Source organism: Neoarius graeffei, chromosome 12 (genome assembly GCF_027579695.1).
Source record: "Neoarius graeffei isolate fNeoGra1 chromosome 12, fNeoGra1.pri, whole genome shotgun sequence".
NCBI classification, from domain to species: Eukaryota; Metazoa; Chordata; class Actinopteri; order Siluriformes; family Ariidae; genus Neoarius; species Neoarius graeffei.
This window is the reverse complement of record NC_083580.1, coordinates 13,174,558-13,191,686: the sequence shown is the minus strand read 5'-3', so window position 1 is coordinate 13,191,686 and position 17,129 is coordinate 13,174,558. Positions and strand designations below refer to the sequence as shown.

Below are 17,129 nucleotides of genomic sequence, written 5' to 3'. Positions count from 1 at the left end.
TAATGATCATCTCATCTCAATTTACTCACAATTTACTTACTCAGTGTGAAACCTGGGCCTGTTTAGTTGAACACAAAGCTGATATACTCGCAGGAATTGAAGAAAGACACACACGAAGATCTTCCTCAACAGCTCTGAGTCACTCTCCTTTTTTAGTTTTTATAGCAGTCATGCTTGAAAAGCCCAGCTCGCATAGATAGGTTGTGGAAAATCACCTTTTTCGCTTTCTTCTGACCTCTACTCATATTAGGGCCTTCATCTGGGTCAGAATTTTCTCCAGGACCCAGTTTGGGTTGTGTACTTTTTCTTTTCAAATATTTATCCATCGCCATCACCGCGGTCACGCCCAAAGCATTACTAATTCTATTGTTTGAATGGCAACAAGTAAATACACAGGTTAATTAGTTACCTGCTGCCATCTAGTGAAAGAGTATTTAATTGTTCTGCCTGTCACTATACGTCACTGGCATAGACAAACAAAGACAAATTATTTGCAGTAAATAATAATTTTCGGAACAATTAAGTGAAATTGGATAATTTCCCACGGTACACCTGATGATCTCTCACGGCACACTAATGTGCCACGGCACAGTGGTTGGGAATCATTGTTCTAAAGAGTTCACAAACTTTCAAGCACCACTGTATGTGATATTCTGGCTGCCATTATTATGATGTATTTTCTTTTCAGACTTGCATGTGAACATTAAAGCAGGACGAAATGTACAAAACATGCTACATTTTGCATGGATCATAAAGTACAGGGTTCAGTTTTGAGTTATGACGAGATGTTCTCCATCCAGGAAAATATGAGATTGGCAGGAAAGGAAGAGGCGTACTGATGGGATTTTATGCTCTATTAATCAGGGACAGTTAGTCGATGCATTTGGGTTGTGAGAATGACATATGACGTTTTGCCAAGCATTCATCGTCCTTACCTACATCATGTGACTTCTCATTGCGACAGATGATGCTCAACAGTCTTATGTTTGCTTTATCCTATTTTGTCTTTGTGCATTTCTTTTTCCAAGAAATTTGGAACCTTGTATAAAGGGAAACCCTTGGTTCTAGGGTCTACAAACCATGAAGGATTACTCTAACAAGCGTTTAGGAGACTAGATTAACCCTCTAACCCTACACTAGCAAAAAACAAAGTGACACGTGACACAATTCATTTCTATCTGTAGTCTCGACATGGAGACATAATTGCTACTTTTTCTTATTGGTAGAACAAACAAAAAACAACAACCCCACCAGCGTAGGAATCAGTCGCGGTCTCTACATGCCCACAAGAGAATATGAGCAAAAAAATCCAAGCAACATGTTTAACTCATTAGACTGAAAGCAGAGTAAGAGTGTACGGTTCATACTATGGTAAAATTCTGCCAGATGGCAGAGTTTGATCAATATTTTTGATCTAACTTTGCCAGGTGTCATTTATAACAGTAGTTCTGGAGAGAGAGAGAGAACATCATGGAAAAACTTTCCTTATATTTTGGATTGATATCTTGTTGCAGGACACATATTTCATTTTTAACCATTCTTCTATTTTCTTGTAGATTAATTCTTACACAGAGGTACATTTTCCCTTTTTTTAACCTATAAACTGAGGTCGATATAAACCTGTGCTTCATGATCGTAACTCCACTGAGCTGACGTGATGAGAAATAGCAAATGCAGGAGTGAGAATGTGAAGTGATTACCTGAAAATAAGCCCACTCCTCTGCTGTGTTCCTCCATATATATAAAGTGGGTGGTCCTGGTGGTCCTGGTGGCCCTGGGTTTCCACCCTGACCAGGACGACCCACTGGTCCGACGCTTCCCTGGAACGGAGCATCAAATTGTTCAATGTTAGATTTGCAAACTTTTGTGAAATTACTACAATTAGTGAAAAATCATATCTACTTGAACATTACATACAGATAGTAAAACACAGATGTTCAGCCACATATACTGAAAAATACACACACACGAGATGTTCTTCTGAATGCATGCCCATTGTCTCATGATGTCCTTTCGAAATGTCTGTGCTATGAATCTCCCTTACTAATCATTTCTGAGACAGCCATGTTACAGCTGTATGAGTTTCATGCATGGGATGACATGCAGTGTAGTGCAATCAATCAATCAATCAATCAATCAATCTATCTATCTATCTATCTATCTATCTATCTATCTATCTATCTATCTATCTATCTATCTATCTATCTATCTATCTATCTATCTATCTCATATCATAAAAATGTCCAGAGATCTGACTTATGTCTTTTCTCTGTAGCCTTTTCCTGCTGGGATTTGGGTTCTGGCACGAACACAGACCAAAGTTCCTTGGTCAGACCAAAAGCCCATGAACTTTTAAACAAAACTTTCTGAAACAGTGCTCTCCATGTCCTAATTCAAAGAGACAGCACAGACACCTGAGCAAAAGAGAGGCACTCTGCTTGTAACAGCTTCACATCTTCACTTTTCAGACATTAAACAGGCATGAGAGAGAACCCTGGCACTCACCTTTTCACCTTTGAATCCTGGATAGCCCACACTGCCGGGACAACCCTAAAGTACCAGAAAATAAGCAACATCATCATTCAAATTATTTTTTTATGCCATTTTGATTGGCTGAGCAAACTGCAAATAATAGTCTGCTCATGTGCAGTTACGTTGTGGCTCAATTTCTTTGTTATCGTTTGACTCCTTGTGTGTACTTTTTATCATCAGTATTTCAAAAAATTAATTTGAATGATACAGTACAAGAATAATTTGACTGATAAAACAAGCAACAGCTCAAGACAAAGAAAAAGATAGGCTGGTGACGAAACAACTGTTTATAGCTGCTATAACATAAGAGATAAACAGAACTAAAGCCCAGCGCACACCTTCCTGATTTCATCGGGGCTTCATGTGTCGGGCGATCGGTTACAAGTGTACGGGCCCGATTTGATCGGTTCAAAATTCCCCGCACACATTTGCGAGACATCGTACACGTTCAGCCCGAATAGATGGTCACGTGTTCAAGATCTCAATCCATACATACATACAACCCCGATTCCAAAAAAGTTGGGACAAAGTACAAATTGTAAATAAAAATGGAATGCAATAATTTACAAATCTCAAAAACTGATATTGTATTCACAATAGAACATAGACAACATATCAAATGTCAAAAGTGAGACATTCTGAAATTTCATGCCAAATATTGGCTCATTTGAAATTTCATGACAGCAACACATCTCAAAAAAGTTGGGACGGGGCAATAAGAGGCTGGAAAAGTTAAAGGTACAAAAAAGGAACAGCTGGAGGACCAAATTGCAACTCATTAGGTCAATTGGCAATAGGTCATTAACATGACTGGGTATAAAAAGAGCATCTTGGAGTGGCAGCGGCTCTCAGAAGTAAAGATGGGAAGAGGATCACCAATCCCCCTAATTCTGCACCGACAAATAGTGGAGCAATATCAGAAAGGAGTCAGACAGTGTAAAATTGCAAAGAGTTTGAACATATCATCATCTACAGTGCATAATATCATCAAAAGATTCAGAGAATCTGGAAGAATCTCTGTGCGTAAGGGTCAAGGCCGGAAAACCATACTGGGTGCCCGTGATCTTCGGGCCCTTAGACGGCACTGCATCACATACAGGCATGCTTCTGTATTGGAAATCACAAAATGGGCTCAGGAATATTTCCAGAGAACATTATCTGTGAACACAATTCACCGTGCCATCCGCCGTTGCCAGCTAAAACTCTATAGTTCAAAGAAGAAGCCGTATCTAAACATGATCCAGAAGCGCAGACGTCTTCTCTGGGCCAAGGCTCATTTAAAATGGACTGTGGCAAAGTGGAAAACTGTTCTGTGGTCAGACGAATCAAAATTTGAAGTTCTTTATGGAAATCAGGGACGCCGTGTCATTCGGACTAAAGAGCAGAAGGACGACCCAAGTTGTTATCAGCGCTCAGTTCAGAAGCCTGCATCTCTGATGGTATGGGGTTGCATTAGTGCATGTGGCATGGGCAGCTTACACATCTGGAAAGACACCATCAATGCTGAAAGGTATATCCAGGTTCTAGAGCAACATATGCTCCCATCCAGACGACGTCTCTTTCAGGGAAGACCTTGCATTTTCCAACATGACAATGCCAAACCACATACTGCATCAATTACAGCGTCATGGCTGCGTAGAAGAAGGGTCCGGGTACTGAACTGGCTAGCCTGCAGTCCAGATCTTTCACCCATAGAAAACATTTGGCGCATCATAAAACGGAAGATACGACAAAAAAGACCTAAGACAGTTGAGCAACTAGAATCCTACATTAGACAAGAATGGGTTAACATTCCTATCCCTAAACTTGAGCAACTTGTCTCCTCAGTCCCCAGACGTTTACAGACTGTTGTAAAGAGAAAAGGGGATGTCTCACAGTGGTAAACATGGCCTTGTCCCAACTTTTTTGAGATGTGTTGTTGTCATGAAATTTAAAATCACCTCATTTTTCTCTTTAAATGATACATTTTCTCAGTTTAAACGTTTGATATGTCATCTATGTTCTATTCTGAATAAAATATGGAATTTTGAAACTTCCACATCATTGCATTCCGTTTTTATTTACAATTTGTACTTTGTCCCAACTTTTTTGGAATCGGGGTTGTACATACATACATGAAGTATTAAATTTTGAGTATTAGAATCAAAAAGGGATAATAATCCCAACTAGACAAATCAATAATAATAATTGATTCTAATTTGCAAGCGATTTCTGTACCACTGACAATGCTATCATACTTTACCAGGCATTTTCAAAGCTGACACGATTACAGCCATCGCCTCGTGCCTCTTTTCCCGTTTGCTGTAATCAGGTGAACTAATGTTATAAAGACAGGTGGACGCTTCCCAAAGTGACACAAGTTGTGCTTCCTGGTCTGCAGTCCACGTGTGATCAATCCTGGCATTCCAGTTGGCTGTTTAAAATTATCGTAACTGATGAGATCATAGTAACAACGCACACACTACCGATTGTGTTGCGTACGAGGAGATCGCGTCCGAAAATATCAAGACCAGTTTGATCTGAACTGAGCAACCGATGAAATCGGCTACGAGGTGCCCCCGCACACGTTTACGATTCGCAAGCGATTTAATCGGCCCGACAAAATCGTATGCGAATCGGGAAGGTGTGCGGTGGGCTTGACTTGTTTTGCGGACATTCCACAAAACAAGTTTGTTCCTGTTATCTCTTATGTTATAGCAGCTATAAATTGTTTCATCACCAGCCTATCTTTCTCCTCTCTCCTGAGCTGTTACTACAGAAATGATAACAGTTCTGACTTAGTGCCAGAACTAGAGTCAGGGCTGTTGTTATTGAAAATTAATTAACACCTTCTGACTAATCAGATTTGCGAATTCAATAAAGTTGTACTATAATTATTTTTAATAAAGATGGCTATACATAAATTATTTTGTATTCAATTGTTCTTGTGCAAAGTCTATAAGAACTGGAAAATGGGATATGGTACAAAAGTTCTGTTTGTGTTGAATTTCTTTCAGATTTGAGGAATCCAGTGGATGTGCTCCTGATTTATGTGCTATGACCAAGTTTGCCAGACAAAAGCAGCCAAATTAAGAAGTATTCCCCCTCCCGTGCCAGGATCTGGTCTTCCCAGGCAGTCTCCTGTCCCAGTATTTATCAGCACTTGAGGCGCATACTGTAGGTGCGGTGCCATGCATCCTTTCAGTAGCCCTCGGCTTCTCGCCTATTATATAAGCTAGAGTTATAATGGGGGGCTGGTCCTCTGGTAACTGCAAGAGTTTGACTCCTTACTCGCATCTGTATTGCAGCGTGCCTTGCCAGATGGCGGTAGGTCCCATTTTTACGATGGTCTTTGGTATGACCCGACTACGAATAGAACTCGTGATCGCCTGCTTGAGAGGTGGACACGCTAACCACTAGGCCAGCTCGCGGTTAAGAAGCATTAAAAGTCATCATTACCGTAAACAGTTCTCATCAAGGTCCTAAAATGGTCTAATATTATTACACATTTTATCATAAACATATTTGTTTTCATATAATGAATAACACCTGGAAATTCTGCCTATAAAGCTCAGAGCAAAAAAAAAAAAAAAGAGAGAAAATGCTAATTTAGACCTGGTTTTAAGTGGCATACAAAAAAAAACTAATTGGCCCGAGTTTAGTTTATCAAATAGAAAAAGCAATCAGTCTCACTTTTCATTTCACTTTTACTGTATGTGCCAATGAAGTGCACTTATTTTCATGTTTCTGCATGTAGCTACAGTGCGTTTCGGCTTGTTCACCAGACTTTGAAATAACACACATGGCTTTCGCGCAGAATGTGGAATAATTACATCTAAAAGCAGGTGTAATAAACTTGGTACATCTGGCCCTCGGTGTCGAAGCCAGATTTTACAGAGGACAAAACCTCATTAAGGAACTCTTAAAGCTGTAAATGCACTGCTAATTCTGGATGACTTTCGACCTTATGAATGACTTTATTTAGTTGAATTACTTTAATACCTGGTCAACTTCAAATATGCAAAGGTAAAAGACATCTCATCTCATTATCTCTAGCCGCTTTATCCTGTTCTACAGGGTCGCGGGCAAGCTGGAGCCTATCCCAGCTGACTATGGGTGACAGGCGGGGTACACCCTGGACAAGTCGCCAGGTCATCACAGGGCTGACACATATGCCTCTTTTCCACCAAATCAGTTCCAGGGCTGGTTCAGGGCCAGTGCTGGTGCTGGTTCACAATTCTTTCAACTTGCGAGCCAGCTGAGAACCAGTTTGCTTTTCCATAGCTCGCGGTGCTAAGCGGAGCCACGTCGTTACGTCGCTGTATACGTCAGTTACGTTTGCATAAACCTTGGCGCGAATATCGAAGCAAAAACAACACGGAAGAAGCAGCAGCAGCAACAACAACAACAACAATAATAATGGATGACTTCGCGTTTGTACAGCTGCTGCTTCTAGTAGCTTAAAAATGGCACTCTTTCGCGGTCTTGTTATTGTTGTTGGTCTTAACAACTCCGCCCCCCGCTGACGTAAGCGGTTCTTTCCTCTGGCCCAGCAGAGAGTTGGTGCTAGCCTGGAACCGGTTTTTCTGGCCCCAGAGCCAGTTCTTTGTCAGTGGAAACAGAAAACCCGGTTCCAAACTAAGCACTGGCCCCGAACCAGCCCTGGAACTGCTTTGGTGGAAAAGGGGCAATAGACACAGACAACCATTCACACCTACGGTCAATTTAGAGTCACCAGTTAACCCAACCTGCATGTCTTTGGACTGTGGGGGAAACCGGAGCACCCGGAGGAAACCCACGCGGACACGGGGAGAACATGCAAACTCCGCACAGAAAGGCCCTCGCTGGCCACGGGGCTCGAACCCGGACCTTCTTGCTGTGAGGCGACAGCGCTAACCACTACACCACCGTGCCGACCCTCATTTGTCCTATTTCTAGTTAAATGGAACGGTACGGTTCTGATAAAGATAAGCTGACAATCACTGATACTTGCTGAGCACTGAAAATGTGAACGGGTAAAGAAGATCAGAAGCTTGAAACAATCCTGCATGCATGCATGGTGCGATGGATAAGAACAGAATTTAATTTCTTAACAAACGGATTGTTCTGGATGGTATTAACCCAGTAGGGCATTACGAACTTGAGAGATATTATATTTTAGCCCTCCCATTTAATATCACACCCAGCCATCACCGGATACTTTCTTGAGGAGTAAACCGCATTTGCGTCTAACCACCTTCGCAGAGGTGGACAAAGTGCCCAACTTCATTACTTCAGTCAAAGTACAGATCCCAATGGTCAAACGTTACTCTGATACAAGTGAAAGTTGTACAGTCAAATTTTTACTGAAGTTAAAGTACTTGCTTTTAAAAATACTTGAGTATTAAAAGTACATTTTCTGTCAACTCATTGTTGTATTATTGCCACAACGCTTACAAAACCTATTGCTTCTGAGACAACCGACTGGATTTACTGACTAGCTTGTAGAACCTTAGCCTAGTAAACTAGACCCACCCGCCTAGCGGCCAAAAATATTTTTTGCCTAGCGAATGGGTCTAGCCTCGCACCATATAAACAAAAACACCCCGGGCATCAAATCGTGCCCGCCAATCACAACGCAAGGTTTTTGTTTGGGTTCTTTGGGCGGGCTTTTGCAGGAGTGACGACAAAGCTGCGCGACGCTGGAGAAAGCGCAACAGGGAAGATGGCCACAAGCTAGTGAACAGCGCGCGTTTGACTCCGCTTTGGAATCAGTTTTAGAAGAATTAGACTTGGAGTTTTCGTTGAAACATGAGCAGGAAGAGGCTCTCCGCTCATTCCTTTTCAAGAAGGACGTTTTCGCTGTTTTGCCAACCGGCTATGGCAAAAGTCTGATCTACCAGCTGGCTCCGCTCATAGCCAAAAGGATGGGGCTAGTTTGTGCAGTACGAAGAATTAATAAACAGCTTTGAAACATTACTTTTTGATTGTTTCTTATTTTCCCGTTATTTTAAATTTAAGGGAAATTATTTCACCAAACACCACTAAATAAAAACTCTCAAAAACAGTTTAAGCAAACCCTTGAAAAACACTTGGAAAAAAATGTGTATGTGGTACAGACTCCAAACTTGTGGTCATTATCTTCAAACTTCTTAATATCTAGAACCTGTTTATTAATTAATACGCATTTTGAAAAATTTTTTATTTCAAGGCCTCCTCCATTGCTTTCTGTCGCTCTGACTACGTCACAGTCACTGTTGCGCTGATTGGTCAGAGCGTTGGCCTATACGCACAGAGACAGTTTGAAAGACAGCGGGTTGTTCCTCCTACCCGCTTTGGAAATGTCTACGGATCGAGGCCAGACTAAATATTCACATTTAGTCTGGCTTGCCAGGCTAGTAGAACCTGGTAGAATGTTACAAAATGAAACAACTTACAACCAACTTACAAGCCACACTGTTAACGTTACCAAAGACAGAAATGTGAATTCACAAAATGAACGCATGCTGTGCCATCATAGTGGTTTAATGTTAAGCTAGCGAGTCAGTGAAGCTCCACCTGACATGCTAGCAAACTCTTTTCAAACTTGAAATCATATTGCGTAGCTAACGCTACTAGAAAAGAAAGCTTTTTACATTGTTTATTTGGCAAGATTATGCTAAAGCACATTTCTGAAAGGACTTCAGATAAGTTAACGTTATTCATGTTAGCGTAACTCCACTTTTACATGCTAACTCACGGTGTCCAAGTTAACTAGCTGTGTGTAAACGTTAGCCGTGGGCAAATCCATAGAAAGTCATTTGACTAACCAGACTGCATAGCTATTGCAACGTTATCGCTAGCTCTAAAAGCACAGACAACTTTGTTGCGAGCTTTCTCTTGGAATAAAACGTTTACAGACCTCAACATGCTTCCGCAGGTTGGACGGCAAGTTTTTGGAGGCCTTGATGTGGTTCGTTTTAGGCGAACCAAGCAAACATTTAAAACGAAATGAATCTTTAATCCTTTCAGAAAACTGAAACATGGGTTCTAGGTATGGCCATGGGCCCGAGAAGAACCGCCTCCTTCCATTCTGCCATCAACTGATCGAGTTTAAATAACGCTGCTGAGAAATCACTGACTTGATTTTATACAGCCTATGGATGTGACATGACCCTAGTGAATACTGATAGGCTGTCTCGGTGTCACCTGCAAAAAAAAAAAAAAAATCACGTTTTAGAAAAGAAAAGAAAGAACATCCACTTTCAAAGCTGCTTCATAGTAACGAGGACCTTGATAGAAATATAGTGGAGTGAAAAGTACGATATTTGTCTTTCAAACAGGGGCGATTTCTCAGAGACAACAAGGGAAGCTGAGCTTCCCCTAAAATTCTCTCCCCAAACTGCGGCGTCTACGACGTTGAATTCTCATTAAAACAATAACTTGCATAGCATAATATATGCCCAAGATTGTATTTATGTTCATAACTATCCTGTAACTTATTTGAGTGATGTCTGACGAACTTGCAGTTCGCTACGAGAATCACCTTTGCTGCCAGGCTGTAACCTTATTTCAATGGGCTCTATGGACTGGCAGCAGTGTTGCCAGACTGGGCGGTTTTAAGTGCATTTTGGCGGGTTTTGAACATATTTTGGGTGGAAAACGTCAGCAGTATCTGGCAACACTGACTGGCAGCCGGGTATCCGTTGCAGTCTACGAGACGGCTCTGAACAGCCAATTTAGGCTAGTTGTTATTGGTTAAAATCAACAAAATCGTCACTTCCAGGGAAGCCGGGCTTCTCTGGGACTAAACGAGACAGTGGGAGGGACAAGAAGCCGGGCTGATAAAGGATTATTGGAGGTAGTGTTTGAAAGACATGAGGAGGGCGGTACTTCGGCGAGGAACACGGAAGTATGATCAGTCAGTCCCTAGCGGATGTCGAGAAAGTGTAGTCGTGTGCTAAAGTGCTGTCCGAATTTCTTTTCATATAAACGTTTCTTCTCATTGATGTCTCTGTACATTACTCTGTAAATAAATGTAAATATTACTCGTTGTGCTCCGTTAACTTTCATCCATTCTATCAGTTTGATCATTCGTGAATTCACTTGTTTATTTCATTTGTAGTTCAATCTGGTTGTAGGCTAGCTTGAGCCTTATTGGGATCTGCAGTGCTAGCTGCTAACAGAAATTGGTGAAGTCTCTGGAAAGCACAACCAGCTGGTATGACAGGGTCACAGACCATTTTCTGGAAAAGGAGCGGAGGGCAGAATTTGTGTATAAATAGTGTTCATGTTCATGAATCTGAAGTGTGTATATTGTTCAGTAATGTTAAGAGAATGGTGGGCTCTGTGTTATAGGTTATACCTGGGTATGATATTCAAGGTTCTGTGTGTTGCATAGCCTACCTGGTTATGAATTTCCAGACTGTGTTGCAGAAGATGTTCAAGGATGTGTTGCACAGCTGGGTGTTGTGTTAAAGACTCTGTGTTGCATATCAGGGTATGATGTTCAAGGCTCTTCGTTGAATAGCCAGTGATTTTTGGATGTTTGATATTTTTGATTAAGGATATGAGGCACTAGCCTGGCAAGCCAGACTATAACATGAAATGTACAAGCAAAAATACTTTCTGCCACTAGGTAGGGTTGTCTAGTTCACTATGCTAATGGGGCACACCTTTCTATGCTTTGATATCCGGCCTACAGGTTTTATGATGAATGCGTAAAATGGGCTTCCCCTGTTTTAAAAACCAGCAGCCGCCACTGCTTTCAAATAGCCTGGGAAATCCCATGCTGCTTTGCACACTCGTTCCGATCTGAAAAGACAGCATGGAAACTATGGTCTAAAGGCTCGCCTGAGTTAGGGAGCCAATCAGAGAGTGGGGAGGGGTGGAAAGACGGTGACGCGTACTACTCGACAAACGGAAGCTTGTAGTTTATTTGGGACTGTTTATGGATCACATTTAACATGGTGGCGAGCGATACGAACCAAACTTTCGATCAAGCTTTAGACACTGTTCTGAATAGTTTAGAGCGAAAGTTTGTTTTAAAAAAAGAACAGCGTTTGGCGTGACAGTCTATTTTTGTTTTGCCTTCTCTTTCCTTCTCTTCTTCGCCTCTTCGTCGTCTTCGTCGCTCTAACTACATCACCGGGTACAACTGCCATGATTGGCCATGGGCCACGTATACGCCAAATGATAGACATTCGCAACGTCCAATAAATGGCCGTTGACAATCGTAAACCACACCTCCCCTACGAGAAATTCAATAGGCGGATTCCAGACCATATTTCACTTGTGATATGGTCTGGTGTTAACCAGACTAGCTTTCAAATGTAGTGAAGTCATAAGTTTCCAAAAAAAAATACTACTCAAGTAAAGTACAGATACTCAAAAAGTGTACTTAAGTACAGTACTCAAGTAAATGTACTTCGTTACTGTCCACCTCTGTACCTTCATACTTTAAACCAGATAATACACTGATGCATAGCATTTCAGCATACGAGTCTGATCATGTTTAAATCAAACAAACAAAGCAACAACAACAAATTATCTGAAAAAGTCTGCTACCCTCCTGTCTCACACTACACACTTTGTTTATCTGGCTGACTTATGTCCAAAAACAGCCGCAGATGGTACGTTCTTGTGATTTGCATTGTTTTTGTTAGCTAAGGGTTTTAAGGGTATAATGATTTCCATTCAGCCTGAATTGCAGACTAGCTTCATTATTTCCAGACTACAGAAAATATTACGTTAACGTCACTCTACTCCCCCCCTCCCCCCCTTTGCAAGGAATACCGCATTTGTTTTTATTTGCTTTGCAATTAAGATTTAAAAAATGGAAGTTAAAGGTAAAGAAGCAATGCCAAGCTTTGGAGTTTGAACAAGTTAAACCTCATTACTGATGTAGGTACAATATGTCAGAAGCAATCCAGACGCACCGTCCCGGCTCACATGCCTGATGGTAATTACCTTGTTTTTGGGCTCAGTACATGTGCACGAGTTTAAAATGCATAAATAAATGAATGACCACGAATAATTTAGAAATGGCTGAGTGCCAGATCTCTAAATCCATATTCTATCAATCTGTGCAAGCAAAGGCAATTTCGCCAAGTCGCCAGTACTCCCATTTGTACATATTTTATGCATGAAAAAACGTGCATAATAGATTTAAATTGCAGGCTTTTTCTGAATTTACCACTGCCAGTAAGGTTTATGAACATCTAGACCAGGGGTCATCAAACTACGGCCCGCGGGCCGACTCCGGCCCGCCACCCTCCTTTGACCGGCCCCCCAGCCCCTCTGCCCCCCACCACTTGAACCGGCCCTATGAGGCAATACCGAAAAGTGGTCATGGCCTATTTTTTTAAATTGCTTTTTGGCAAATAACAACATGCCTGCATCTTGTATTTTGTTGATTTTATCAATTAAAATTGATATTTAGTTATAAAATGAACTATTCATATTTTCCGAATTTTCGTCATATGCGTGCGATCAAGCAGTGACAGGCAGCGCACGCGCAGAGAACTGTCAGTGTTCAGGACAGCAAAATGGCTAGCGGTAAGCGAAAAGCTGACAGAGAGTGCAGAGTTTTTAAAGAACAGTGGACCACCGATTATTTTTTCGTTCAGTGTAAGGACCGTGCAGTTTGTCTTTTTTGTAAAGAAAGTGTGTCGGTTTTCAAAGAATATAATCTGCGTAGTCACTACGAAACCCGCCACAAAGAGTATGCTAGTTTGCGAGGGCAAACAAGAGAAGACAGGATTCGGAGGATGAAATGCGGACTGGCTGCACAACAGAATGTATTCCTTCCCCAAACCCAGATCAACCAGGCTGCTGTCCGAGCTAGCTATAAGGTAGCTCACCTACTAGCTACCCATGGAAAGCCGTTTACTGATGGGGACTTTGTTAAAGGATATGGGACATGGATTTTTTTCTGGGTATAATTATGTATAAAGGACATAAGAAATGCCATCTAAATCACTGCAGGGCGTCAAAAATGTGAAAATCATCACATTATTCAACTTTTTTTATACATCAGCGTAAAACAAGGATTCGTTAATGAGCTAGGTGGTCACGTGACCCGTGACGTCACAAAAACTTTCCAAGGAGCCAGCGCTTGGGAATCTAATGTAAACAGGTTACCGAAATGGACACTGTTGCGGCGACCTGCCACAAGGAGTGCCTGAACGCAGGCTCACATGATTGACAGCTGCCTCCGCCACTTCCTGCTACACTGAAACGCTAGTTAGCAGGGCAGCCAATCACAACGCTAGTTAGCAGGGCAGCGGTCGTTCTAGAACGCTAAGCAGAATTAACATTCAGTTTGTAACGAAGCAGCAGCGCAGCAGCTGCAAAGAGAATTCGCTACTAACACAAACTTTACAGCACATCAGGGAAAAAAGGACAAAAAAGGCTACCGGTAAACCCACTGAACTTATTTATATGCAAACGCTGCGCTCGCAGTAATCCGTGGGCATGAGAAATGTTTGTTCCTTACCTGTGACTGGTTTAATGGTTTAAACTTTCTTTACCAGTGGCGTGTAGTAAAAGACCTTCAGTTAAAGTGAACAAACTGCCTGTGAAAGGGCTAATGGTTAAAATGGTTCTTAGTTTAAAACTGTTTTTCTGTTCATTTATATTTGTTCAGCAACATATTACCTGAATTATTAAAAATGGTTAAAATATACCTAATTTACCTTATACATAAATATTTATATATTGTTGCCTAATTAACTTGGGTTTTGTTATAGAAAAACAAGCATTTATTCATACATGCTTTGTTGTAGAAAAACAGGCATTTATTCATACATTTATTTTATGTTTGTATGTTTTTAAAGGTTTTTCACCTTCTAACTTTGGCTTCAAGCTCCAAGCTTCTAGCTTCTACTTCTGATTCTACCTCTGATTCTACTTCTGATTCTAACGTCAGTTCCACTGAAAACCAATAAAATACAAGAAGAGTGGAATCCTGTGTCCAAGTCCTTCCCTTTCAAGTGTGGGAAACCCTGATGCTCACATACACTTGACAGTGAAAAACCGATGCACCAGTGGAAACTGACGACTGCCAGACAACTGCCAGTGAATCACCGCTGCACCAGTGCATCAAACCGAAACCAGTGACCAAGAAGCAAGACTCCACTCGTGCCACAACCCAACAGAGAGGGAAGACACTTCACCTGGGGGCCTGGAGGATAAAGCTTGAAGTCATCTGGAAAAAAGAAACGAAATGACGAAGTCATTAGAAGAACTGAAAACAGAGCGAACCACAGCCAAAAGACTTTTCTCCCATCTTGCTAACTGCATTGCAAGAACACACTCGGAGATGACTGTGGAGGAGCTAAAGCAAAACTTCAACAAGCTTACAGCAGAAAGCTCGAGACTCATGGAGGCGAATGAAGAGATTGAGGCCGCTTACATGGCAGAAGCAGCCGCAGCCGCTGTAGAGGACCTGGGCGCCGAGAAGAAAGCCGACCTGGAGAAGATAGAGGCATACTGTAAGCAGAGGACTAAAGAAGCAAAGCTCCTAATTCAACAAACACTCTGGGAATCGTATGGGGAGAAAGAGCTGCCCCTTGCTCTATACATCGCTGAAGCTGACTGCAAGAATGTCTCCTCTGCCCAGCTCGACGTGACTCTGGAGGCATATGAGTTCATGCTGAAGCACTTTGAGACGTTGGTGCTGAAGGCCAAAGAAGCGCACCGTGACTGGAACCGCTGGGCTCCCGCTGCAGAGCAAAGAGACTTTGATCACCGCATGACAGAGCTCGAAGTGCAACTTCCCCAGCTGGTGTCAAGCAAGGCCGCCTTCATCAGAGCTGCAAAAATCAAGACAGAATCTGAAGAGCCCACTGTCCACCGTACAGCTCCAGTGCCAGCAATAAAGCTGAAAGCCACAGCCCTTCCAAAGTTTGCTGGCAACCAGCGAAGTTACTACAGGTGGAAGAAGGAGTGGGAAGCTCTACAGAAGCAGGGTGAACCGACAGGGTCTAGAGAGGTCAAGAAATTCCAGCTGCTCGACAGCATCGATGAAAAGGTGGCCGAAAACCTACACCTGTCGACCTAAGGCTCCTCAAACGAAATCTTCAGAGTCCTGGATAACCGGTTTGGGAACCAAGCCAACATTGCTCTCGAGATCATTGAAGATCTACAAGCAACTCCTGCAGTCAAAGCCGGCCAGCCAAGAAGAGTCATCGAGCTCATCCAAACAGTGGAAAAAGCTCTCTATGACTTAAATGAACTGGACAATGCCGAGACCATAAAGAACCCTATTGTGACCAAATCCATTGAGGGCAAGCTTCCAGAAACTTTAAAGAAAGACTGGCTCACCTATACTGCTGATGTGAGTAACGCTGTGGACCATCACAACCGCTTTGACAAGCTGCTGGCTTACCTAAAGTCACAGGAAGCCATATATGAGCAACTTGACCAACTGAAAGATGGCGTTGAACCTGCCAAGGACAAGACCAAGTTCCTGAAGCAAGCCAGAACAAAAGCAACCAACAGTCCGGCAGTGTCATCCAACAGTGACGCAGCAGGCTGCATCGTCTGTGGTGACCCAAAGCACAGAAGAAAACTGTACTTCTGCAGAAAGTTTAGAACCAACCTAAAGCCATCGGAGAAGAGGGATGCAGCACAACAACTCGGTGCCTGCAAAAGATGCCTCGAAGTCCACACTGGTGAAAGCTGCAAGAAAACCACTTACCTGTGCGGGAATCCAGAATGCAAAGATCAACACCACTTCCTCCTCTGTCCAGTTACCAGACCCCAGTCCCAAAGAACACCCAAGTTCAGTCCAGTGAGGGCTGAGGGCAGAAGACTCACTGAAACCCAGGAGCAGTTCCTCTCCAAACTCACACCAGAGCTGGCACAACAGTGTCGAGATGCCTTCTGCAACATAGCGTCCAGGGCATTCAACTCCAGTGCTGCTGAGAGAGGTCTTCTAGATGAACACTGCCTCACCGAGTACCCAGTCATCCTAATGCTCCTCAATGTCACTGCTAATGACGGACAGAGTGTCGGGACCCTCATCGACCTGGCATCAGACACAAACTACATAACGCACAAAGCTGCAAGCAAGTTGAACCTGAGAAGTGAAGACGTTACACTGGTGGTTCATGGCGTTGGAGGGATGAAGGTGTCTGTTGCAACCAAGCGCTACTTGCTTAAGATACGAGTCAGCACCCCAAGAGGGACACTCAAAGCACACCAACTCATCTGCTATGGACTTGACAAAATAGCAGAAGTCCACAGACATGTCCCGGCGAAAAAACTGCAGAAAATCTTCTCAGACATCTCCCTGGAAGATCTGGCAAGACCAAAGGAGATCCAACTCCTCATCAGCCACAAAGAAGGGCAGCTGGTACCCCAGAAGGTTCGTTCCGTCGGTGACTTGGTGCTCTGGGATGGCCCGCTTGGCAAAACCATTGGAGGCACACACCCAGACCTCTTTGAGGAAGTCACCTTAACGGCCCACAACTCCAAGACTCATTTTGCAAGATCCATGCGAACAAGAGTCAACATTGGAGACAAACCTGCTGGTTGCATAGCCCAAGTTGCCATGCGAGAGACAGCCAGCCTGCCTTCATTCAACCACTCCAAAGAGGAGAGACGTGTCCTCGAAGAGGATGCCTATGTCGATGACATATTGACTTCCCACAACA

At 42.7% G+C, this 17,129-nt stretch overlaps 1 protein-coding gene across 1 annotated transcript in view; it reads right to left on the bottom strand.

The window, feature by feature from the left end:
- si:ch211-196i2.1 (collagen alpha-1(I) chain) overlaps window positions 1–17,129 on the bottom strand; it is a 235,161-nt gene that overhangs the window by 88,961 nt on the left and 129,071 nt on the right. The window contains exons 8-9 of the mRNA XM_060936612.1: window positions 2,506–2,550; window positions 1,701–1,820 (exon numbers count right to left, since the gene is read on the bottom strand). Coding sequence (XP_060792595.1) covers window positions 1,701–1,820; window positions 2,506–2,550 — 165 coding nt within the window. The remainder of the gene's footprint in view (window positions 1–1,700; window positions 1,821–2,505; window positions 2,551–17,129) is intronic.